Genomic DNA, 26,292 nt, shown 5'->3' with positions numbered 1-26,292 from the left:
AAAGGGTCCAAAGAAGTTTTTTTTTTTTTTGTCTCGGGTGTATGAGGAAATAAAGCGGTTTTGTGCCTCTTGTCCAGAATGTCAGTTGTTATACCCAAAGCCAAAACTAAGGGCCCCACTTATACCTCTCCCAATGGTTGATGTTCCCTTTGAAAGGGTAGGCATGGACCTTGTAGATCACTTGGAGAAATCAGCTTGAGGTCACCAGTATATTTTGGTTATTCTAGACTATGCCACTCGATATCCAGAAGCCATACCACTACATAAAGCTACTGCTAGGAATATAGGTAAAGAGTTGGTACAAGAGTTTTCACGGGTGGGCATTCCGAAATAAATATTTACTGACCAAGGGACACCTTTTTGCCTCACGGCTCATGAGGGGGCTATGTCAATTGTTTAAGATACAGGCTTTAAGAACTTCAGTATACCATCCTCAGACAGATGGGTTAGTAGAAAGATTTAACCGAACCCTTAAGTCCATGTTAAGGAAGGTTTTTAGCAGGGATGGTAAGGATTGGGACATACTTCTTCCCTATTTGTTGTTTGCAGTCCGTGAGATTCCTCAGAGTTCAACAGGCTTCTCCCCATTGAACTTTTGTATGGCAGGCATTCTAGGGGTATGTTTGACATTCTTAAAGAAACTAGGGAAGAACAAGAGGTCCCAGGAAACAATGTGCGGCAGCACGTTGAGCAGATACAGGAACGCATGGCTCATGTTGCTCATCTTGTCCGCAAGCATATGGAGAGAGCTCAGGGAACTCAAAAATGTAACTATGATCAGAGTGCTACACAGAGACTGTTTCAGGCAGGTGATTGAGTAATGATTTTAGTCCCAACAGCTGAGAGTAAGCTTCTGGCTCATTGGCAGGGTCCCTATGAAATTATAGAAAAATTAAGCCCTGTGAATTACAAAGTTAGACAGCCTGAGCGCTGTAGGAAAGAACAAATCTTCCATGTTAATCTTCTAAAATCATGGAGAGACAGAGAGGCTTGTATAGCTGTAATGGAAAACACAAGAGTTAACTCCATGCACTTAGAACCTTTGGTAGGAATTTCCCCAGAGCTCACACAGGAACAAGCAGAGGAAGCTAAAGAAATGGTAGAACGGAATAGGGATGTCTTTTCACCTATGCCAGTTAGAACTAGTGGAATAACCAATGACATAATCACAGAGCCTAGGATAACCCTTAAGATAAAATCATATAGAATACCTGAAGTCAGAAGGGAAGCTGTAAAGGCAGAAGTTAGAAAAATGCTTGAGCTTGGGGTGATTGAGGAGTCTCACAGTAACTGGTCCAGCCCAATTGTGTTAGTCCCCAAACCTGATGGCTCTATTAGGTTCTGCAATGATTTCAGAAAGCTAAATGAGATATCAAAGTTTGATGCCTACCCTATGCCGCAGGTGGATGAGCTTGTAGAAAGACTAGCCAAGGCCAGAATTCTCTCAACTTTGGACCTCACTAAAGGTTATTGGCAGATACTGTTATCTGAGCGCTCTAGAGAGAAAATGGCCTTTGCTACTCCAGATGGCTTGTTTCACTATAAGGTGATGCCTTTTGGTTTGCATGGAGCTCAAGCAACATTTCAACGGTTGATGGATAAGTTACTTAGACCTCATGCACAATATGCTGCTGCATATTTGGATGACGTCATAATACATAGTCCAGATTGGGATTCTCATCTACAAAAAGTAGAGGCTGTAATTTAAACCCTTAGAAAGGCTGAGTTAACAGTCAATCCATCGAAGTGTACAATTGGCTTGGCTAAGGCTAAATACTTAGGTTATATTGTTGGTGTATGAGTTGTAATTCCCAAGTAGACAAGATAGGAGTTATACAGAGATGGCCAAGGCCACTCAGGAAAAAACAGGTTAGAGCTTTCCTAGGAATTGTCCGTTATTACAGACTAGACATGTGCACGGCTAAAAAATTCGGTTCGGATCGATTCGGACTTTTCTAATTTCGTTTCGGATCGAATCGGATTCGGCAAAATTTGAATAAATTCGTTTCGGATTTATTCAAATCCGAATAAATTTGTTTCGGATTTATTCGGATTCGGTTCTATTCAGTTCCGAAATTCGGTATGTTTTAGTACACTAAGTCACTAACACCCATAAACTACCTATGAACCACTAAACCGAGGCCCCCCCACATCGCAAACCCTATAATAACATTATTTAACCCATAATCTGCCGATCAGATATCGCCGCAACCTACATTATAGCTATTAACCCCTAATCTGGTGTCCCTAACACCGCCGACCCCTACATTATAGTTATTAACCCCTAATCTGCCCCCCCCCAACGTCGCCGCAATCTAACTACAAGTATTAACCCCTAATCTGCCGACCCGATATCGCCGCCGCCTACATTATAGCTATTAACCCCTAATCTGGTGTCCCTAACACCGCCGACCCCTACATTATAGTTATTAACCCCTAATCTGCCCCCCCCAACGTCGCTGCAATCTAACTACAAGTATTAACCCCTAATCTGCCGACCGCAAATCGCCGCCACTATAATAAATGTATTAACCCCTAAACCGCCGCACTCCCGCCTCGCAAACACTATAATACATTTTATTAACCCCTAATCTGCCCTCCCTAACATCGCCGCCACCTACCTACAATTATTAACCCCTAATCTCCCGCCCCCAACGTCGCCGCTACTATAATAAGGTTATTAACCCCTAAACCTAAGTCTAACCCTAACACTGACACCCCCTAACTTAAATATAATTTAAATAAAACAAAATAAGTTTACTATAGTTAAATAAATGAATCCTATTTAAAACTAAAGACTTACCTGTAAAATAAACCCTAAGATAGCTGCAATATAACTAATAGTTACATTGTAGCTATTTTAGGATTTATTTTTATTTTACAGGCAACTTTGTATTTATTTTAACTAGGTACAATAGTTATTAAATAGTTAATAACTATTTAATAACTACCTAGCTAAAATAAATACAAATTTACCTGTAAAATAAATCCTAACCTAAGTTACAATTACACCTAACACTACACTATCATTAAATTAATTAAATAAATGAATCATATTTAAAACTAAATACTTACCTGTAAAATAAACCCTAATATAGCTGCAATATAACTAATAGTTACATTGTAGCTATTTTAGCATTTATATTTATTTTACAGGCAACTTTGTATTTATTTTAACTAGGTACAATAGCTATTAAATAGTTATTGACTAATTAATAGCTACCTAGTTAAAATAATTACAAAATTACCTGTAAAATAAATCCTAACCTAAGTTACAATTAAACCTAACACTACACTATCATTAAATAAATTAACTACAAGTACCTACAATTATCTACAATTAAATAAACTAAAGTACAAAAACCCCCCACTAAATTACAAAAAAAAACAAACACTAAATTACAAAAAATAAAAAAATATTACAAGAATTTTAAACTAATTACACCTAATCTAAGCCCCCTAAAAAAATAACAAAGCCCCCCAAAATAAAAAAAAATGCCCTACCCTATACTAAATTACAAAAGTTAACAGCTCTATTACCTTACCAGCCCTGAACAGGGCCCTTTGCGGGGCATGCCCCAAAGAAAACAGCTCTTTTGCCTGTAAAAAAAAAAACACAATCCCCCCCCCACATTACAACCCACCACCCACATACCCCTACTCTAACCCAAACCCCCTTAAATAAACCTAACACTACCCCCCTGAAGATCTCCCTACCTTGAGTCGTGTTCACCCAGCCGGGCCGAAGTCTTCATCCGATGGGGCAGAAGAGGACATCCAGACCGGCAGAAGTCTTCATCCAAGCGGGGCAAGAAGAGGTCTTCCATCCATCATACAAGTACCAAAATACAAACAAACACTAAATTACCAAAAATAATAAAATATTACAATAATTTTAAACTAATTACACCTAATCTAAGCCCCCTACTAGCTATTAATATAGCTACAATATAACTAATAGTTACATTGTAGCTATTTTAGGATTTATATTTATTTTACAGGCAACTTTGTATTTATTTTAACTAGGTACAATAGTTATTAAATAGTTAATAACTATTTAATAACTACCTAGCTAAAATAAATACAAATTTACCTGTAAAATAAATCATAACCTAAGTTACAATTACACCTAACACTACACTATCATTAAATAAATTAACTACAAGTACCTACAATTAAATACAATTAAATAAACTAAAGTATAACCCCCCCCCACTAAATTACAAAAAATAAAAAAATATTACAAGAATTTTAAACTAATTACACCTAATCTAAGCCCCCTAATAAAATAACAAAGCCCCCCAAAATAAAAAAATGCCCTACCCTATACTAAATTACAAAAGTAATCAGCTCTATTACCTTACCAGCCCTTAAAAGGGCCTTTTGTGGGGGCATGCCCCATAGAAAACAGCTCTTTTGCCTGTAAAAAAACAACACAATACCTCCCCCCCACATTACAACCCACCACCCACATACCCCTACTCTAACCCAAACCCCCCTTAAATAAACCTAACACTACCCCCCTGAAGATCTCCCTACCGTGTCTTCACCCAGCGGGCTGAAGTCTTCATCCGATCGGGCAGAAGAGGACATCCAGACCGGCAGAAGTCTTCATCCAAGCGGGGCAAGAAGAGGTCTTCCATCCATCAGAAGTCTTGATCCAGGCGGCATCTTCTCTGTTCATCCATCCGGAGCGTAGCGGCAGCATCCTGAAGACATCCCACGCAGAGCATCCTCTTCTTTCTTGATCCGACGACTAAGTGACTGTACCTTTAAGTGAAGTCATCCAAGATGGCGTCCCTTGAATTCCGATTGGCTGATAGGATTCTATCAGCCAATCGGAATTAAGGTAGGAAAAATCTGATTGGTTGATTCAATCAACCAATCAGATTCAAGTTCAATCCGATTGGCTGATCCAATCAGCCAATCAGATTGACCTCACATTCTATTGGCTGATCGACCTTCACTTAAAGGTACAGTCACTTAGTCGTCGGATCAAGAAAGAAGAGGATGCTCTGCGTGGGATGTCTTCAGGATGCTGCCGCTCCGCTCTGGATGGATGAACAGAGAAGATGCCGCCTGGATCAAGACTTCTGATGGATGGAAGACCTCTTCTTGCCCCGCTTGGATGAAGACTTCTGCCGGTCTGGATGTCCTCTTCTGCCCGATCGGATGAAGACTTCGGCCCGCTGGGTGAAGACACGGTAGAGAGATCTTCAGGGGGGTAGTGTTAGGTTTATTTAAGGGGGGTTTGGGTTAGAGTAGGGGTATGTGGGTGGTGGGTTGTAATGTGGGGGGGGGTATTGTGTTTTTTTTTTACAGGCAAAAGAGCTGTTTTCTTTGGGGCATGCCCCCGCAAAAGGCCCTTTTAAGGGCTGGTAAGGTAATAGAGCTGATTACTTTTGTAATTTAGTATAGGGTAGGGCATTTTTTTTATTTTGGGGGGCTTTGTTATTTTATTAGGGGGCTTAGATTAGGTGTAATTAGTTTAAAATTCTTGTAATTTTTTTTATTTTTTGTAATTTAGTGTTTGTTTTTTTGTAGTTTAGTTTATTTCATTGTATTTAATTGTAGGTACTTGTAGTTAATTTATTTAATGATAGTGTAGTGTTAGGTTTAATTGTAACTTAGGTTAGGATTTATTTTACAGGTAATTTTGTAATTATTTTAACTAGGTAGCTATTAAACAGTAAATATCTATTTAATAGCTATTGTACCTAGTTAAAATAAATACAAAGTTGCCTGTAAAATAAATATAAATGCTAAAATAGCTACAATGTAACTATTAGTTATATTGTAGCTATATTAGGGTTTATTTTACAGGTAAGTCTTTAGTTTTATATAGGATTCATTTATTTAGTTAATTTAATGACAGTGTAGTGTTAGGTGTAATTGTAACTTAGGTTAGGATTTATTTTACAGGTAAATTTGTATTTATTTTAGCTAGGTAGTTATTAAATAGTTATTAACTATTTAATAGCTATTGTACCTAGTTAAAATAAATACAAAGTTGCCTGTAAAATAAATATAAATGCTAAAATAGCTACAATGTAACTATTAGTTATATTGTAGCTATATTAATAGCTAGTAGGGGGCTTAGATTAGGTGTAATTAGTTTAAAATTATTGTAATATTTTATTATTTTTGGTAATTTAGTGTTTGGTTTTTTTTTTTGTACTTTTCTGATGGATGGAAGACCTCTTTTTGCCCCGCTTGGATGAAGACTTCTGCCGGTCTGGATGTAATCTTCTGCCCCATCGGATGAAGACTTCGGCCCGGCTTGGTGAACACGACTCAAGGTAGGGAGATCTTCAGGGGGGTAGTGTTAGGTTTATTTAAGGGGGGTTTGGGTTAGAGTAGGGGTATGTGGGTGTTGGGTTGTAATGTGGGGGGGGTATTGTGTTTTTTTTTTTTACAGGCAAAAGAGCTGTTTTCTTTGGGGCAAGCCCCAGCAAAAGGCCCTTTTAAGGGCTGGTAAGGTAATAGAGCTGTTAACTTTTGTAATTTAGTATAGGGTAGGGCATTTTTTTTATTTTGGGGGGCTTTGTTATTTTATTAGGGGGCTTAGATTAGGTGTAATTAGTTTAAAATTCTTGTAATATTTTTTTAATTTTTGTAATTTAGTGGGGGGTTTTTGTACTTTAGTTTATTTAATTGTAGATAATTGTAGGTACTTGTAGTTAATTTATTTAATGATAGTGTAGTGTTAGGTTTAATTGTAACTTAGGTTAGGATTTATTTTACAGGTAATTTTGTAATTATTTTAACTAGGTAGCTATTAATTAGTCAATAACTATTTAATAGCTATTGTACCTAGTTAAAATAAATACAAAGTTGCCTGTAAAATAAATATAAATGCTAAAATAGCTACAATGTAACTATTAGTTATATTGCAGCTATCTTAGGGTTTATTTTACAGGTAAGTCTTTAGTTTTAAATAGGATTCATTTATTTAACTATAGTAAACTTATTTCGTTTTATTTAAATTATATTTAAGTTAGGGGGTGTTAGTGTTAGGGTTAGACTTAGGTTTAGGGGTTAATAACCTTATTATAGTAGCGGCGACGTTGGGGGCGGGAGATTAGGGGTTAATAATTGTAGGTAGGTGGCGGCGATGTTAGGGAGGGCAGATTAGGGGTTAATAAAATGTATTATAGTGTTTGCGAGGCGGGAGTGCGGCGGTTTAGGGGTTAATACATTTATTATAGTGGCGGCGATTTGCGGTCGGCAGATTAGGGGTTAATACTTGTAGTTAGATTGCGGCGACGTTGGGGGGGGGGCAGATTAGGGGTTAATAACTATAATGTAGGGGTCGGCGGTGTTAGGGACACCAGATTAGGGGTTAATAGCTATAATGTAGGCGGCGGCGATATCGGGTCGGCAGATTAGGGGTTAATACTTGTAGTTAGATTGCGGCGACATTGGGGGGGGCAGATTAGGGGTTAATAACTATAATGTAGGGGTCGGCGGTGTTAGGGACACCAGATTAGGGGTTAATAGCTATAATGTAGGCGGCGGTGATATCGGGTCGGCAGATTAGGGGTTAATACTTGTAGTTAGATTGCGGCGACATTGGGGGGGGCAGATTAGGGGTTAATAACTATAATGTAGGGGTCGGCGGTGTTAGGGACAGCAGATTAGGGGTTAATAGCTATAATGTAGGCGGCGATATCGGGTCGGCAGATTATGGGTTAATACTTGTAGTTAGATTGCGGCGACGTTGGGGGGGGCAGATTAGGGGTTAATAACTATAATGTAGGGGTCGGCAGTGTTAGGGACAGCAGATTAGGGGTTAATAGCTATAATGTAGGTGGCGGCGATATTCGGTCGGCAGATTAGGGGTTAATAAAATAATGCAGGTGTCAGCGATAGCGGGGGTGGCAGATTAGGGGTTAATAAGTGTCAGATTAGGGGTGTTTAGAGACTCGGGGTACATGTTAGGGTGTTAGGTGCAGACTTAGTGTTTCCCCATAGGAAACAATGGGGCTGCGGTGTTTTTTTTCAGCCGAAACTCCCATTGTTTCCTATGGGGAAATGCCGAATTTTACCGAGCTAATTCGGATTTATTCGGAGATACGGCAGCTATTTCGGATTCATTCGGTAGATTCGGAAGTATTTTAATTCGGAAATCTGAATCGATCCGAATCCCCGAATTTACCGAATTTTCCGAATTTCCGAATAAATCCGAAACGAACCGCACATGTCTATTACAGACAATTTATTCCTCACTTTGCAACAAGGGCTGCTCCTCTCACTGATCTTACTAAAGCAAAAAGTCCTGATACAGTGAGATGGAACAGCAAGGCTGAGGAATCTTTTGCAGATATTCGCTCCGCACTTTGTCAACAACCTATACTCATGGCTCCAGATTTTAACAAAGAATTATTTTTGCAAACTGATGCCTCTGAGGTTGGGTTGGGGGCTGTACTCTCACAAAACATCTTTATCTAAGTAGGAAACCTTTACCCTGTGAGCAGCACTATTCTAAAATAGAAAAAGAATGTTTAGCAATCAAGTGGGCTACTGAAACTCTTAGGTATTATTTACTGGGCAGGCGCTTTACCCTGATCACGGACCATGCCCAGTTGAGGTGGATGCACAACAATAGGGACCGTAATTCAAGGATCACAAGGTGGTTCTTGTCTCTCCAGTCTTTCAGTTTTGTGGTGAAACACCGGGCTGGCCTGTTATATGGCAATGTTGATGCACTATCCAGGGTGCAAGTGCTTACAGCTATGGCCGCCTCATCCTACAGTGTTCCGCTAGGAAGGGGGATATGTGACAGGGTGAGGGAAGGTGTGCACATTAGCTTAGAGCAAATTTTCCCTGCAACTAAAGAATTAAATCTCTTTGGTCAGTTTCACAGCTGCTCCGTATTAAGTTAGCTCAGGCCTTTATAAGCAGCTATCTATGAATAGTATGTGTCTCTGGGAGCAGTCTGTCTTCCCAAAGAGAAAGAGAGGCTGGAGCTAGTGATGTCACGAATAGTTCGCCGGCGAATAGTTCCCGGGGAACATAACTTGTTCGCATTGGCCGCGGCGGGCGAAGATATGCGATGTTCGGTCTGCCCCCTATTTGTCATCATTGAGTAAACTTTGACCCTGTACCTCACAGTCAGCAGACACATTCCAGCCAATCAGCAGCAGACCCTCCCACCTCCTGGACAGCATCCATTTTAGATTCATTCGTAAGCTGCATTCTTAGTGAGAGGAGGAACAGTGTAGCTGCTGCTGATTTAATAGGGAAATCGATAGCTAGGCTAGTGTATTCAGTGTCCACTACAGTCCTGAAGGACTCATCTGATCTCTGCTGTAAGGACAGCACCCCAAAAAGCCCTTTTTAGGGCTAGAACATTAGTCCGCTTTTTTTTTTTTCCTGTGTAATCTAATTGCAGTTGCCTGCCTGCCAGCGTGTGTGCCAGGCTCACAGCGTATACTGTGCCCACTTGCCCAGTGCCACCACTCATATCTGGTGTAACAGTAGTGTACATTTAAAAAAAAAAAAACTTTTTTGACTGTGAAATAATAGCAGTCAGTTTCCTTCACACGTGTGCGTTTCAGGGCCTGCCAGGGCACAGTGTCACACCAGTGCAACTCATATCTGGTGTAACAGTAGTGTACATTAAAAAAAAAAAATAGAAATTTGACTGTGAAATAATAGCAGTCAGTTTCCTTCACACGTGTGCGTTTCAGGGCCTGCCAGGGCACAGTGTCACACCATTGCAACTCATATCTGGTGTAACAGTAGTGTACATTGAAAAAAAAAAAAATTACAATTTTGACTGTAATAGATTGAATAGCAGTTAGTTGTCTGCAAGCGTGTGTGTCAGGCCTACCGCGTCTACTCTGCCAGTGCACAGTGCCACTCATATCTGTTGTCACAGTAGCTTGCACGCATAGTACCACTAATCGAAGAAAAAAAATGACAGGCAGAGGCAGGCCACCCCGCAGGGGCCGTCGTGGTGCTGTGATTCCCTTTGGCCCTAGAATAATGCCCAGTGTTCAGAGGCCACGTACCCTGAACTTGAACAGTTCTGAGGACATAGTTGACTGGCTAACACAGGACACCCAATCTTCTACAGCTTCCGCTTGGAACCTTGACGCACCATCCTACTCCAGCTTAGCTTCGGGCACCTCTCAAGTTACCACTCGCCCGCCTGCCGCCACCACCAACACTAGCACCACAGCCGCTTCACTTGATCTGTCAGAGGAGTTATTTACACATCAGTTGGAAGAAATGAGTGATGCGCAACCATTATTGCCAGAGGATGTAGATAACAGGGATATGTCTCAGTCAGGCAGCATTACACACATGGATGTACGGTGTGATGATGATGATGATGTTGTACCCGCTGCTGCTTCCTTTGCTGAGTTGTCGGATACAAGTGAAGCGGTTGATGATGACGATGCGCCGGTGGGTGCCCGCTAGAAGAGAAGAAGAACAGGGGGAAAGTTCAGATGGGGAGACAGAGAGGAGGAGGAGGCGACGAGTTGGAAGCAGGGGGAGGTCGTCGCAAGGAGCTAGTGGCACAGTCAGACAGCATGCATCGGCACCCGGGGTCAGCCAGACAGCACGCCAATCAACGCATGCTGTTGCCACCAATAGAATGCCGTCATTGCAGAGCTCAGCAGTGTGGCATTTTTTGTGTGTGTCTGCCTCTGACAACAGCGATGCCATTTGCAACCTGTGCCAAAAGAAACTGAGTCATGGGAAGTCCAACACCCACCTAGGTACAACTGCTTTGTGAAGGCACATGATCGCACATCACAAACGCCTATGGGATCAACACATGAGTACAAGCAGCACACAAACTCAAAGCTGCCATCCTCCTCCTGGTCCAGCATCTTCAGCCACATCAACCACTGCTGTCCTCCTTGCCCCCTCTCAACCATCTGCCACTCCGTCTCTCGCCTTGAGCAGTCCCTGCTCATCTGCCCACAGTCAGGTGTCTGTCAAGGACATGTTTGAGCGTAAGAAGCCAATGTCACAAAGTCACCCCCTTGCCCGGCATCTGACAGCTGGCTTGTCTGAACTCTTAGCCCACCAGCTTTGACCATACAAGCTGGTGGAGTTTGAGATGTTCCAAAAATTTGTAGCTATTGGGACACCGCAGTGGAAGGTACCCGGCCGAAATTTCTTTGCACAAAAGGCAATCCCCAACCTGTACTCGATTGTGCAAAAGGAAGTAATGGCATGTCTGGCACACAGTGTTGGAGCAAGGGCCCATCTGACCACTGATACCTGGTCTGCAAAGCATGGTCAGGGCAGGTATATCACCTACACTGCGCATTGGGTAAACCTGCTGACTGCTGCCAAGCATGGAATGCGTGGCTCTGCAGAGGAGTTGGTGACACCGCCACAACTTGTAGGCAGGCCTGCTGCCACCTCCTCTACTCCTCCTACTCCATCCTCTTCCATAACCTCCTCGGCTGAGTCCTCTTCTGCTGCTGCGTCTTGATCCACATCAACGGCACCCCCCAGCTCCCCAGGTACTATTTCACATCCTGGATACGGCAGTGTCACGCCGTCTTGGGGTTGACTTGCCTGAAAGCAGAGAGTCACACCGGACCAGCACTCCTGTCCGCCCTGAACGCACAGGTGGATCAGTGGCTGACTCCGCACCAACTGGAGATCGGCAAAGTGGTTTGTGACAACGGAAGAAATTTGTTGGCGGCATTGAATTTGGGCAAGTTAACACATGGCACATGTGTGAAATCTGATCGTACAACGCTTTGTGCATAAGTACCCAGGCTTACAGGACGTCCTGAAGCAGGCCAGGAAGGTGTGTGGCCATTTCAGGCGTTCCTACACGGCCATGGTGCACTTTTCAGATATCCAGCGGCGAAACATGCCAGTGAGGCACTTGATTTGCGACAGCCCGACACGTTGGAATTCAACACTCCTAATGTTCGACCGCCTGATCCAACAAGAAAAAGCCGTTAACGACTATTTGTATGACCGGGGTGCTAGGACAGCCTCTGCGGAGCTGGGAATTTTTTTGCCACGTTACTGGATGCTCATGCGCAATGCCTGTAGGCTCATGCGTCCTTTTGAGGAGGTGACAAACCTAGTCAGTCGCACTGAAGGCACCATCAGCGACATCATACCATTTGTTTTCTTCCTGGAGTGTGCCCTGCGAAGAGTGCTGGTTCAGGCCGTAGATGAGCGTGAAGAGGAAGAGTTGTGGTCACCATCACCACCAGAAACAGCCTTATCAGCATCGCTTGCTGGACCTGCGGCAATGCTGGAAGAGGATTGTGAGGAAGAGGCGTCAGAGAAGGAATGTGGCTTTGAGGAGGAGGAAGACCAACCACAACAGGCATCCCAGGGTGCTCGTTGTCACCTATCTGGTACCCGTGGTGTTGTACGTGGCTGGGGGGGGAAGAACATACCTTCAGTGAGATCACTGAGGACGAGGAACGGGACATGAGTAGCTTGGCATCCAACCTTGTGCAAATGGGGTCTTTCATGCTGTCGTGCCTGTTGAGGGACCCTCATATAAAAAGGCTGAAGGAGAATGACCTGTACTGGGTGTCCACGCTACTAGACCCCCGGTATAAGCATAAAGTGCCGGAAATGTTACTGAATTACCGCAAGTCGGAAAGGATGCAGCAGTTCCAAAATAAATTAAAAAGTATGCTTTACACAGCGTATAAGGGTGATGTCACAGCACAACGGGAATCTAACAGGGGAAGATGTGAAAGTAATCCTCCCACGACCACGCCGGCAAGGACAGGACGCTTTACAGACGTGTTGTTGATGGAGGACATGCAGGGCTTTTTAAGTCCTACGCATCGCCACAGCCCTTCGGGGTCCACCCTCAGAGAACGACTTGACCGACAGGTAGCAGACTACCTCGCCTTAACTGCAGATATCGACACTCTGAGGAGCGATGAACCCCTTGACTACTGGGTGTGCAGGCTTGACCTGTGGCCTGAGCTATCCCAATTTGCGATAGAACTTCTGGCCTGCCCCGCTTCAAGTGTCCTGTCAGAAAGGACCTTCAGTGCAGCAGGAGGTATTGTCACTGAGAAGAGAAGTCGCCTAGGTCAAAAAAGTCTAGATTACCTCACCTTTATTAAGATGAATGAGGGATGGATCCCGAAAGGACTGACAGTGGGCGATACATTCGAATAAAAAAGGCCTGATGAGATGAGCTGCCTTGGGCTAAAAATGGTCCACACGCTGCTGTATTTTATCTCTGAATGCCGGATGACTTGCGTGACTTATCCGCCACCAACTAGGGTTCAAGCCGCAATGTTTTAGGGCACTTTCTGCCTGGGAAACAAACATCAATTTTTCTGGCCGCTGCAACAATACCTAATTTTTCAGGCATGTGTACATGCCTAATTTTTCTGGCCTCTGGTGCTGCACTGTGGCTTCAAAAACCAAACCCAAAAAAAAGGCACATAACAGGGATTAAACTGACAGGAGTGGTGTGTTAAGTAGTACTATTCCTATCTGGTGGCACATTAGATTGCACGCACAGTGCCCCAAATTTGAAGTAGGAGGTCCGAACAAGCATCTTTTTCCATCTCCCGGTTCCTAAAATCGATGCCATATACACGTCCCCTGATAGGGGACGTAACAGGGATTGAACTACTTAACACACCACTCCTATCTGGTAGCACATTAGATTGCACGCGCAGTGCCCCAAATTTGAAGTAGGAGGACCGACCAAGCATCTTTTTCCATCTCCCGGTTCCTAAAATCGATGCCATATACACGTCCCCTGATAGGGGACGTAACAGGGATTAAACTGATAGGAATAGTACTACTTAACACACCTTATAATAACGCAGAGAGAGGCAATGCAGAGAGAGGAGTCTGAAGAAGAGGAGTCAGAGGAGGAAGGTGGCTTTGAGGAGGTGGAAGACCAAACACAGCAGGCGTCCCAGGGGGCTTGTTGTCACCTTTCGGGGACCCTTGGTGTTGTACGTGGCTGGGTGGAGGAAGAGACCTTCAATGACATCAGGGAGGCCAAGGAACGGGACATGGCTAGCTTGGTATCCAACCTTGTGCAAATGGGGAGTTTGCGGTTGTGCAAATGGACTGTTTGCGGTTGTTTGCGGTGCGTTAAACGGGGAGTTTGGTCTGTCACTGTGAAGCTGGCGTAACCCTTACACTACCTGATCGATACACCATCATACCTGATGTTTTAAAGCACGTTATTCCAAACAATTTAGGAATGTTAGGTGATTTATGCCCTTTATGGATTAAAACCAGACTCTGCATCAACTATGTAATTTTCCATGGGAGTTTTGCCATGCATCCCCCTCCGGCATGCCACAGTCCAGGTGTTAGTCCCCTTGAAACAACTTTTCCATCACTATTGTGGCCAGAAAGAGTCCCTGTGGGTTTTAAAATTCGCCTGCCTATTGAAGTCTATGGCGGTTCGCCCGGTTCGCCTGTTCGCGAACATTTGCGGAAGTTCGCGTTCGCCATTTGCGAACGGAAAATTTTATGTTCGCGACATCACTACTGGAGACCAGTTAGCATGGCTGACTGCCTATAAAGAGACACAACGGTGAGACAAACTTGTTTTGTATTTTACTTATGTCATTTCTATGAAGTACTAAACTGGGTTCAGGTTAGCTGACTAGTTTATCATTAGTAAGGGAAATTATATGTATAGTTAGCTACCTTCTCCAGCTTGCTCCTGTTTGTGTAAAGGGTCTTTTCATATACAAAAGAAGGGGGAGGGGGGGGAGTGTCTTATTTGCCACTTGCAGTGGGCTTTCCAGCTACCTTTTCAACAGAGCTAAACTGACAGCTTCTAAGTACGTTTTCAAACCATTTTTTACTGGATTTTTATATCGGTATCTGTGCATCTTATTCTTTATAGTAGTGTCTATTACATGCAGTTATATGAAAATGAGTGTATACTGTCCCTTTAAAGAGACAGTGCACCTGTTATGCTAAAATACTTTTTTTTTTCCCCCTCTGAACAAAACTGTTTGAAAATACAGTTACCACGCCATTGAGACTGTTCTTCCAGTGACCTTACCACAGTGTGTGTGTGTGCGTGTAACAGCCAATATAATGCAAGCTCAATCTGATTGGCTGATTGGATCAGCCAATCAGATTGAACTTGAATCTGATTGGCTGATTCCATCAGCCAATCAGAATTTTCCTACCTTAATTCCGATTGGCTGATAGAATCCTATCAGCCAATCGGAATTCAAGGGACGCCATCTTGGATGACGTCCCTTAAAGGAACCTTCATTCTGTTTTAGGACGTCGGAAAAAGAGGATGGATCCGCGCCGGAGGTCTTGAAGATGGAGCCGCTCGTCATCGGATGGAAGAAGATAGAAGATGCCGCTTGGATGAAGATGTCTACCGGTCCGGATCTCCTCTTCTGCCCGGATAGGATGAAGACTTCTGCCCGATGATGGACTTCTTCAGCCGCCGCTTGGATCAAGACTTCAGCCGGAGGATGGACGTCTTCAGCCCCCGCTTGGGCTTGGATCAAGACATCGAAGCCTGGACCGATCCGTGATACCCGGCGTGGTGAAGATAAGGTAGGAAGATCTTCAGGGGCTTAGTGTTAGGTTTATTTAAGGGGGTTTGGGTTAGATTAGGGGTATGTGGGTGGTGGGTTGTAATGTTGGGGGGGTATTGTATGTTTTTTTTTCCAGGCAAAAGAGCTGAATTCTTTGGGGCATTCCCCGCAAAAGGCCCTTTTAAGGGCTGGTAAGGTAAAAGAGCTTTTCTATTTTAATTTTAGAATAGAGTAGGGCATTTTTTTATTTTGGGGGGCTTTATTTTATTAGGGGGCTTAGAGTAGGTGTAATTAGCTTAAAATTGTTGTAATATTTTTCTAATGTTTGTAAATATTTTTTTATTGTTTGTAACTTAGTTCTTTTTTATTTTTTGTACTTTAGTTAGTTTATTTAATTGTATTTATTTGTAGGTATTGTATTTAATTAATTTATTGATAGTGTAGTGTTAGGTTTAATTGTAGATAATTGTAGGTATTTTATTGATAGTGTAGTGTTAGGTTTAATTGTAGATAATTGTAGGTATTTTATTGATAGTGTAGTGTTAGGTTTAATTGTAACTTAGGTTAGGATTTATTTTACAGGTAATTTTGTAATTATTTTAACTAGGTAGCTATTAAATAGTTAACTATTTAATAGATATTGTACCTATTGTACCTGGTTAAAATAAATACAAAGTTGCCTGTAAAATAAATATTAATCCTAAAATAGCTACAATATAATTATTAGTTATATTGTAGCTATATTAGCATTTATTTTACAGGTAAGTATTTAGCTTTAAATAGGAATAATTTATTTAATAAGAGTTAATTTATTTCATTAGATTTAAATTATATTTAACTTAGGGGGGGTTAGGGTTACACTTAGCTTTAGGGGTTAATACATTTATTAGAGTAGCGGCGAGGTCCGGTCGGCAGATTAGGGGTTAATACTTGAAGTTAGGTGTCGGCGATGTTAGGGAGGGCAGATTAGGGGTTAATACTATTTATTATAGGGTTTTTGAGGCGGGAGTGAGGCTGATTAGGGGTTAATACATTTATTAGAGTAGCGTGGAGGGGTTAATAATTGTAGGTAGGTAGCGGCGACGTTGGGGGCGGCAGATTAGGAGTTAATAAATATAATATAGGGGTCGGCGGTGTTAGGGGCAGCAGATTAGGGGTACATAGGGATAATGTAGGTTGCGACGTGTACGGAGCGGCAGATTAGGGGTTAAAAAAATATGCAGGGGTCAGCGATAGTGGGGGCGGCAGATTAGGGGTTAATAATTGTAAGGTTAGGGGTGTTTAGACTCGGGGTACATGTTAGGGTGTTAGGTGCAGACTTAGGAAGTGTTTCCCCATAGGAAACAATGGGGCTGTGTTAGGAGCTGAACGCTGCTTTTTTGCAGGTGTTAGGTTTTTTTTCAGCTCAAACTGCCCCATTGTTTCCTATGGGGGAATCGTGCACGAGCACGTTTTTGAAGCTGGCCGAGTCCGTAAGCACTGCTGGTATTTAGAGTTGCAGTGGCGGTAAATTATGCTCTACGCTCCCTTTTTGGAGCCTAACGCAGCCCTTCTGTGAACTCTAAATACCAGCGGTATTTAAAAGGTGCGGGGGAAAAAAAGCCAGCGTTAGCTACGCGGGTCGTTACCGACAAAACTCTAAATCTAGCCGTTACAATTTCTGCTGCAAGTACCTATACCAAAGCATCCAAGCATTCTGCTGGCCTTACTCGCTGCAGTACTACATTGTTTACTAAATTTTAAATCATCTGAAATAATAATTGTGTGTGTGTACATATGTATGTGTTTGCATATATGTGTGCAGTGTTTTAAACGTATCTTTCAATAGAAAATCATAGTTTAACAGTAAGTTAAGAACTCCGTTATTTGAGGTTTAGCTTAGCACTCTTTAAGCTTAGCGCTCAGGCAATAGCAGATAAGATTTAGAAGACTAGTGTATGAAGGATTTAGCGCACCCACACTATCTATAATCCAGTAGTAGTATTACACTTTTTCTCTCAATCACTAATATATTACTTTTAACTACTACTTTTAAAACCGCTATTGACTTAACTTGAGCAATGTTAGTTCACAATAGCGATAATATTTTTGAGTTCCACTTGTAGTCTAGCCCTATGTATGTTAGTGATCAAGACACATCTAGTGATAATCTATATAGATGCAGCCACTCTATATAGATACAGTCATGCTAGTCTGCATTCTGACCACTAGTCTATTAATCACATCTATACAGAAAAACAATATATTAGTTTTTTATTTCATTCATACACTTATTTGTTAAGTTAATTTTCAAATATAACAGTGACATGAGCTCAAATTTAATGGCATTGCAACTTAAATATTTTTAACATGACTTACAATTTTGCTTGTAATCGTGTTTTGCAAGCAACATATCTCTGAACTTGCGATTGATTGACACCATAGATTCCAGTCCACAAAAATGTCCCACCAATCACAATTGTCCAAAAAGTGTGTCTCCTCAAAGGGTCTGGGTCAAAACTAAAAGAAATAATCAGAAACTAGAGCATATAAATGTACTTATATAAACTTATATAATGTGTTAAATAAAGTTACATAAATATCTCCCACAAATCAGCAAGTCTCTAAATGTACGAGTCAGTTTTGCTTCAATTTCATGAAAAACATTTTACATACAAAACAAAAAATCTCAAAAACTACTTATTTGATTCTCTTAAAATGTTCCACATTTGGTGCAATTAAAATCAATTAAAGGGCCACTAAACACAGTAGGACAGCATAATCAATAAATGCATTTTATTATGTGCACCTGTAAAAAATACTTTTGAGAAAATGTATCATAGGCTTTGAGAAAATGTTTCTCATGCACGTGGCCTGCTGAGAATAGGACTGTAGGCTATGTGCACTAATAGGCAACATTTATACCTGCTGTCAGTGCAGGAAATGTCACACATAAGGGGGTCGATTCCAATTGTTCTTTTTTTCCAATGTTGGAAAAACAGGAACATCTGTGGGTGGGGGGTTAGCAAAGTGATCACAATCTTTCTGAGTCAAGCACAAAGGAGTCGATCATAATACTTTAGAAAGACTTACAGGTATGGAAAGATTTTCAACCAAAAAAACTCCATTTAAATCTATGGGATATTTGTAGATAAATCATTTGATAAGTTTTTCTAATTGTGATTGACCCCAAAGTTACAGAACTCTCTGTACAGATGACATTTTTAAAATTCCACTTGATAGACATTGATTTACAAGCCTCACTCTCACTGGAAAGACATCGATTTACAAGCCTCACTCTCACTGGACAGACATTGATTTACAAGCCTCACTCTCACTGGAAAGACATCGATTTACAAGCCTCGCTCTCACTGGACAGACATTGATTTACAAGCCTCACTCTCACTGGACAGACATTGATTTACAAGCCTCACTCTCACTGTACAGACATTGATTTACAAGCCTCACTCTCACTGTACAGACATTGATTTACAAGCCTCACTCTCACTGTACAGACATCGATTTACAAGCCTCACTCTCACTGTACAGACATCGATTTACAAGCCTCACTCTCACTGGAAAGACATTGATTTACAAGCCTCGCTCTCACTGGACAGACATTGATTTACAAGCCTTACTCTCACTGGACAGACATTGATTTACAAGCCTCACTCTCACTGGACAGACATTGATTTACAAGCCTCACTCTCACTGTACAGACATTGATTTACAAGCCTCACTCTCACTGTACTGAAGGGGATTTCTCTTTGCTGCATTTCTATAACTGTAACAATACAAACGAGACTGAATGGCAAATATCTAACTCACAATCATGACAACGCAATTGCCATGAGAAACTCCGTTTCTAAAGACGAGAATGTTGCTATTACTTGGATTGTGATCCCTCATAACTTAAAAAACACGGATCAGTCGCCGTTAAAAAGCAGATAAACAGGATCAGAAAGATGGGAATTGACCCCAATGAAGCAAATTTAATAATAGAAGAAAATTTGAAAGTTTTTTTCAAATGTTATGCTCCGTTTTAGAATCAGTTGTGCATACATTTCTTGTAAGTTGCAATGACGTCTTAAACAGCTTCAACTTAAAGGGATAGTAAAGTCCAAATTAAACTTTCATGATTCAAATAGGGCATGTCATTTTTTTTATTTTTTTTTATTATGATTTTTATTGAGGAAGAAAAAACAAGGAAGAACAAAAATGAAAGCACTACATCGTTACTGCACATACAGCCAGCAAGAACATATGATAAAAATACAAATGATCATTAGGGTTGCAGCAGTGCAAGTCATTCAAATTATAATAGTGCACATATAATAAAGCATTTCTTAATCAACCTCAGCTTTTTTCTTTTAACTTCGACAAATAATATTAACCATCCATGGAACTAAAGAAAAACTTGTGAGAAATGTTATGCAGTATAGGATGTAATGAATTATATATAGAGTATTAGGATATGATGCAAACTCCCCTAGTAATTGTTGGGATCAATATAATAGCCTTCGGGCTGAGAGGTAAAGGTATATTTAGGCTTTGCTCAATTTTCTATGTTCTGTGTGGTTTTTAATGAGGTCTCTAGTGAAGGCTTAAATGATAAGAGCTAATGATCAGACCTGCTGATCTGAGTAGAGAAGATAGATCCTAGTATAAAACGGAATGAAAAAAAAGAGTAAAAGCTAGGGGAGCAGAAAGGGTTGCGGTATAGACAAGAGAAACCACACTGTTAGTTCTCCTGTTGCCAGGAGATTCTTTACATTGGGGGGGAGGTTGTAAAATAGTCGTGTCAATTAGTAGGGGTAACAAAAAAGCAAGAACTAACTCATAATTAGGGTATAGTAGGATTTACTTGGGAGTGGGCCTAACTGTGTGGCATACGCTTGAAGAAAAAGAAGCACAAAACTAATTATATAGGGCCAAAGGAAAAAAAAACTCTTGTAAGTCCCTCACAAACAAAAGATATTGTTGGGTCCGCTATGCTATATCCGTGTATAGTTGGGTGAAATCATGACACATGTACATTCGGAAAATAATAGGAGGCTGAAGTTTCCTTAAGGTGGGTTGGTATTGCATCAGAATAAAAAGACAAGCTTTGGCTTTTATCTCTATGACTGCTAGATTGTCACCGTCTGTTCAAAAACCATATATGTTGGTGTAGTTATATCCTGTCTGCGTACAGATTAGTAAAGTCAAGCTAGGTATAACTTCAAGATGTAATCCAGGACTGTTGTTCCCTCTAAACATGATGGTGTAGTTTCAATGTGAAGCTAGGAGACCTGCTGTCAGGGCACGGGCCCTATACCCCACAGCAGAAGCAACTCCGATGTAGAGAAAAAAAAGTCTTCAATCTATATAATTCTATTCTCTGGGAGGATATTAAACTGTATATTTACTAAAAGGGAAGCAGTAACATTTTTCCACAGGCAAGAAAACTGTATGTGCATTTGAATATGTAAGTCTAGAGATTATGTACTCTGTTATTTCCTATCTAAAGCATCAGTGGAAGCATTAGGAGTTGGTTGCGATACAAATATGAGAAGTGGTAATATAGTATGTGTCTGCACCGGAAAGTTCAGCCTAAGAATATTAGATCAGGTCTATGACCGTCATTAGTACCTAGGTCACTGATAGGAGATGTAGATAACACTCATCTGTGATTAAATATATGCATAAATAAAACACATAGTAAAACATACAGATAAAGCATAATGACAATACTTAGTGTCCAATATTTAATATGAGCCGGCTGTAGAGACCAGTGAACTATAGCTATAAAGTCTTCAAAAAAAACTACAGCAAAAGAGTTCAGTGAGGCAGCGGCACAAGATTCCTCTGTTTATCCTCCGTGCTTAGCCCTTTTCATAATAGTTTAAGGTCTCTGAAAGGCACACTGTCAGTAGATCCCATGGCTTGTATTGTGGCAGTAGCAAATTACCTCTTTTGTATGTGCTGGGACCAGCACGCCATAGAATAGGAGCTGCAAGCATTTTGTAGAGGATCCTTTCCAAGGAGATGTCCCCTATAACCAGTGTATGGGGATCCGTAGGTAAGGTCAGCGTACATGGCAAGCCTGCAGGATTAGCAACCCACTCTGCATGCGGCGGGATCAGCGCTGGTTTAGCGGTAAGTACAACTTTGTCTCCGGTCAGTACATGTGGAGGTATGATCTGGGATGGGTCGGTCAGCTCAAATAACAATGAAATTTCACATACCTTATTCTCCGCGTCTGGTAAGCGGGTATGCAACTCATCTCCCCCATCCCAATGGGGCCTGGCCTGCAGGTGTTGAGTTCCCTTGCGGATCATCTCACGGAGGGCCAGGGTATCACACAGAAGCGTAGGATCAATAGCGTGCCCATGTCTGACCATGCGAGACCGCTCATCTATGCAGTGCATCTGAACTGAAAGGGGAGGGTCGCGTGCGGTAGCTTGAATCTCGCCAGGAGCGCACTGAGACAACTTGTGTGTCAAAAGAGGTTGCTGGTTCGCCCCCAGGGGTGTATTACCAAGGATAGATGTGAAGGCTAGGGTTAACTCATGCTCCAACCTCTGGAAGTGGTTAGACAGTAATTGTTGCACACTTCTCTCCCAGGTGAGAGCCATGTTCTCCGTCTGCCACGTGGGATCCAGGGCTGTAACCTCTAGAAGGCCCAAGTATTAAATGGTCTAGTATCCAGTTGTTTTCTCCTCCTCAAAGAGTTTATTTAATGACACCGTATTCCTTATCTTCTCTTCTGAGAGTAGAGATAGTCTTGTAATGTATTAGTGATGGGCTGACGGTCACATTGAATAGTATTATTGATAGTATCAGCAGAGCTGAGGTGAAGTGCGACCGTCCAGGACCCAGGCTTGCTCCGCCCCCAGGGCATGTCATTTTAAACAACTTTCTAATTTACTTTTATCATCAAATTTGCTTTATTTTTTTTTGGTATTCTTAGTTGAAAGCTAAACCTTGGTAGGCTCATATGCTAATTTCTAAGCCCTTGAAGGCCGTCTCTTATCTAAATGCATTTGACAGTTTTTTCACAGCTAGAGGGCGTAATTTCATGTAGTTCATATAAATAACATTGTGCTCACACACGTGGTGTTATTTAAGAGTGAGCACTAATTTCCTGAAACGCAAGTCTGTCAAAAGATCTGAGATAAGGAGGCAGTCAGCAGAAGCTTAGATACAAGGTAATTACAGAGGTAAAAAGTATATTTCTATAACAGTGTTGGTTATGCAAAACTGGGGAATGGTAAATAAAGGGATTATCTATCTTTTTAAACAATAACATTTTTGGTGTTTACTATCCCTTTAAATGAATTTTAAAATACTTTTTTTGTTTGTTTTTTGTGTGTAAAACTTGTATTTGTCCAACACTTCCCAGAGGTAAAAATAAAAAAAAAAAAATACCTAGATTTTTTAAAATGCTAGGCAAGCAACCAAAAAAAAGTCAAAAGCTTCTTGCAAAAATAAAAAATGAAAACCTAGATTACAAGTTTTGCGCTATAGAGGGTGCGAAATAAACGCCACAAAAGTTCTAAAAAGCCGCTTTGTGCGTGTGATATATGGTGGCGATGAGCTCCATACCGCACAAAATCCAAGGGCTGCTTTGACGTGCTCATGCGCGCTTTCCCCATAGACATCAGTGGGGAGAAGGTGTTAGAAAAAAAAACTAAACATACATAAACATAAATCCCAAGTCTAAACACCCCAAATGTGCCACCCCCGACATCGCCGACACCTAAATCAAGATACTAACCCCTAATCTGCCACTCCCGACATTGCCGCCACTAAATAAAGTAATTAACCCCTAAACCTCTGGCCTCCCACATCACCACCACTAAATAAACCTATTAACCCCTAAACCGCCAGCCTCCCACTTCGTAAAAATCTATATTAAACTATTAACCCCTAAGCCTAACAACCCCCTAACATTAAATTAAAATTACAATATCCCTATCTTAAACTAAATAAACTTACCTGTGAAATAAAAAAATATAACATAACTATTATACTAAAATTAAAAAAAACTATCAATTAAATAAACTAAATTACACATTAAAAAAAAAATAATCTAAAATTACAAAAAATAGCAAATACTAAAATACAAAAAATAATAAACACTAAATTACAAAAAAATAACAAACGAAATTATCCAAAATATAAACAATTACACCTAATCTAATAGCCCTATAAAAATAAAAAGCCCCCCAAAATAAAAAAACCCTAGCCTACAATAAACTACCAATATCCCTTAAAAGGGCCTTTTGTAGGGCATTGCTCTAAAGAAATTAGCTCTTTTACCTGAAAAGAGACCCCCCAACAGTAAAACCCACTACCCAACAAACCCCCTAAAATAAAAAAACCTAAGCTACCCATTGCCCTGAAAAGGGCATTTGTATGGGCATTGCCCTTAAAAGGGCATTTAGCTCTTTTGCATTGCCCTTAAAAGGGCATTTAGGTCTTTTTTTAAAAGCCCAAACCCTAATCTAAAAAAAAACAACACCCACAAAAAGTTAAAAAAAAACCTAACAATAACCCCCGACGATCCCTTACAGTTTCTGAAGTCCGGACATCCAGGTGGCGAGGTCTTCATCTTTTTTTTTCTTCATCCGGGGTGGAGTGGGTCCATCCCTCAAGACATCCGGTGCGGAGCGTCCTCTTCATACGGTCGCCGATGTGATATTTGAAATTCAAATAAGCCAATAGAATTTCAGTAGCTCTCATCCTATTGGCTGATTTGAATTTCAAAAATCAAATCAGCCAATAGGAATGCAAGGGACGCCATTTTGAAAAGGCTCCCCTGCATTGAAGATTAAGTGTATGGCGGCGACCTTATGAAGAGGATGCTCCGTGCGAAGGATTGACCCGCTCTGCGCCACCGAGATGAAGATAAAAGATGCCGCCTGAGTAAAGATAGACGCCGCCTGGATGGATAAAGACCTTGCCACCTGGATGTCCAGACTTCAGAAATTGTAAGTGGATCGTCGGGGGTTAGTGTTAGTTTTTTTTTTAAGTTTTTTTGGGTGTTATATTAGGGTTTGGGCTTTTTTTTAAAGAGCTAAATGCCCTTTTTAAGGGCAATGCAAAAGAGCTAAATGCCCTATTAATGGCAATACCCATACATATGCCCTTTTCAGGGCAATGGGTAGGTTAGGATTTTGTTAGAGTTATGTTTTTTTTATTTTGAGGGGTTGGTTGGGAGGTGAGTTTTACTGTTGGGGAGTCTTTGTATTTTTTCAGGTAAAAGAGCTGATTTCTTTAGGGCAATGCCATACAAAAGACCCTTTTAAGGGCTATTGGTAGTTTATTGTAGGCTAGGTTTTTATTTTTATTTGGGGGGGGGCTTTTTTATTTTTTAGTTTTATAGGGCTATTAGATTAGGTGTAATTGATTTTATTTTGGATAATTTAGTGTGTTTTTTTGTAATTTAGTGTTATTTTTTTTTAATTTTAGTATTTTTTATTTTTTGTAATTTTAGATTTAAATTTTTATTAGTAGTGTTTTTTTGTTTTTTTTTTAATAATCATTTTTATTAGTGTTATTTACAACAAACAATACAATGTCACAAAAAATACAGAACATATCTGTTGCAATACAGTCTCATTGATTCAGGATGTCACAAGATCTTATCATTTTAACTTCTAAAACCATTCAGTACAATCTACAAAATATTTTGCATCATTTTATTGTGTTGAGTCGTCATGGGTCTGAGGCATGAACCCTACTTGTGAACTGTCAGGAACTAGTCAAATTTGTGCTATAAATGTGGGTCTAATGGATTCCCAATAGAATTTAATGTCTAAAAATGTATCCAGTTTTTGGGTTCTATAGTAGCCGTACTCTTCCAGGACAAGTGTATCATCAACATGAGATATCAGCTCAGCCCAGGTAGGGACTATTGGGTTTTTCCACTTTCTGGCTATTAGTATTTTGGCCGAGTTATGGATGAACTGTATTAGACGTTGAATAGAGTTTGTAGTAGGGATTCAGTGTGTTGCCAAAAGGTGCGTAGTACAGGGCAATCCCACCACATGTGTAGCATCATTCCCTTTTGATCACAGCCCCTCCAGCATTTGTCTGAGGTGTTAGTGTATATACTTTTTAACTGAGTAGGTGTGAGATACCACCTTATTAAGATTTTGTAATTTAGTTCTATCATCTTTGTTGAGGTGGATATGGATTTAGTGTAGTGGAAAATGCATTTCCATGTCTGTCTGTCTAATTCGGTTTTCAGTTCTAAATGCCATTTGTGTGTGAAGGTCGGCATATCTGTTGCACTGTTAGCTAATAAGATGGATTTTGCTAGTGATAAGGAGTGCCTAAGTTTATTTTGTGACGCACATTGTGATTCAAAGGGCGTTGGGGGTCTAGTCCAGTCCCATCTGTGTTCGGATGTATCTATTAGGTGTAGCAATTGTTCATACCTAAAGGGACAGTCTACACCAGAATTGTTATTGTTTTAAAAGATAGATAATCCCTTTATTACCCATTCCCCAGTTTTGCACAACCAACACAGTTATAATAATATACTTTTAACCTCTGTGATTATCTTGTATCTAAGCCTCTGCAAACTGCCCCTTTATTTCAGTTCTTTTGACAGACTTGCAGTCTAGCCAATCAGTGCCTGCTCCCAGATAACTTCACGTGCACGAGCACAGTGTTATCTATATGAAATATGTGAACTAACACCCTCTAGTGGTGAAAAACTGTTAAAATGCATTCTGAAAAGAGGTGGCCTTCAAGATCTAAGAAATTAGCATATGAACCTCCTAGGTTAAGCTTTCAACTAAGAATACCAAGAGAACAA

At 40.8% G+C, this 26,292-nt stretch overlaps 1 protein-coding gene across 1 annotated transcript in view; it reads right to left on the bottom strand.

Moving 5' to 3' along the window:
- LOC128665066 (sodium-coupled monocarboxylate transporter 1-like) overlaps positions 1–26,292 on the bottom strand; it is a 181,593-nt gene that overhangs the window by 108,963 nt on the left and 46,338 nt on the right. The window contains exon 6 of the mRNA XM_053719815.1: positions 17,862–18,002. Coding sequence (XP_053575790.1) covers positions 17,862–18,002 — 141 coding nt within the window. The remainder of the gene's footprint in view (positions 1–17,861; positions 18,003–26,292) is intronic.

This window comes from Bombina bombina, chromosome 6, assembly GCF_027579735.1.
Source record: "Bombina bombina isolate aBomBom1 chromosome 6, aBomBom1.pri, whole genome shotgun sequence".
Classification (NCBI taxonomy): Eukaryota; Metazoa; Chordata; class Amphibia; order Anura; family Bombinatoridae; genus Bombina; species Bombina bombina.
This window is presented reverse-complemented; position numbering and strand designations above follow the sequence as displayed.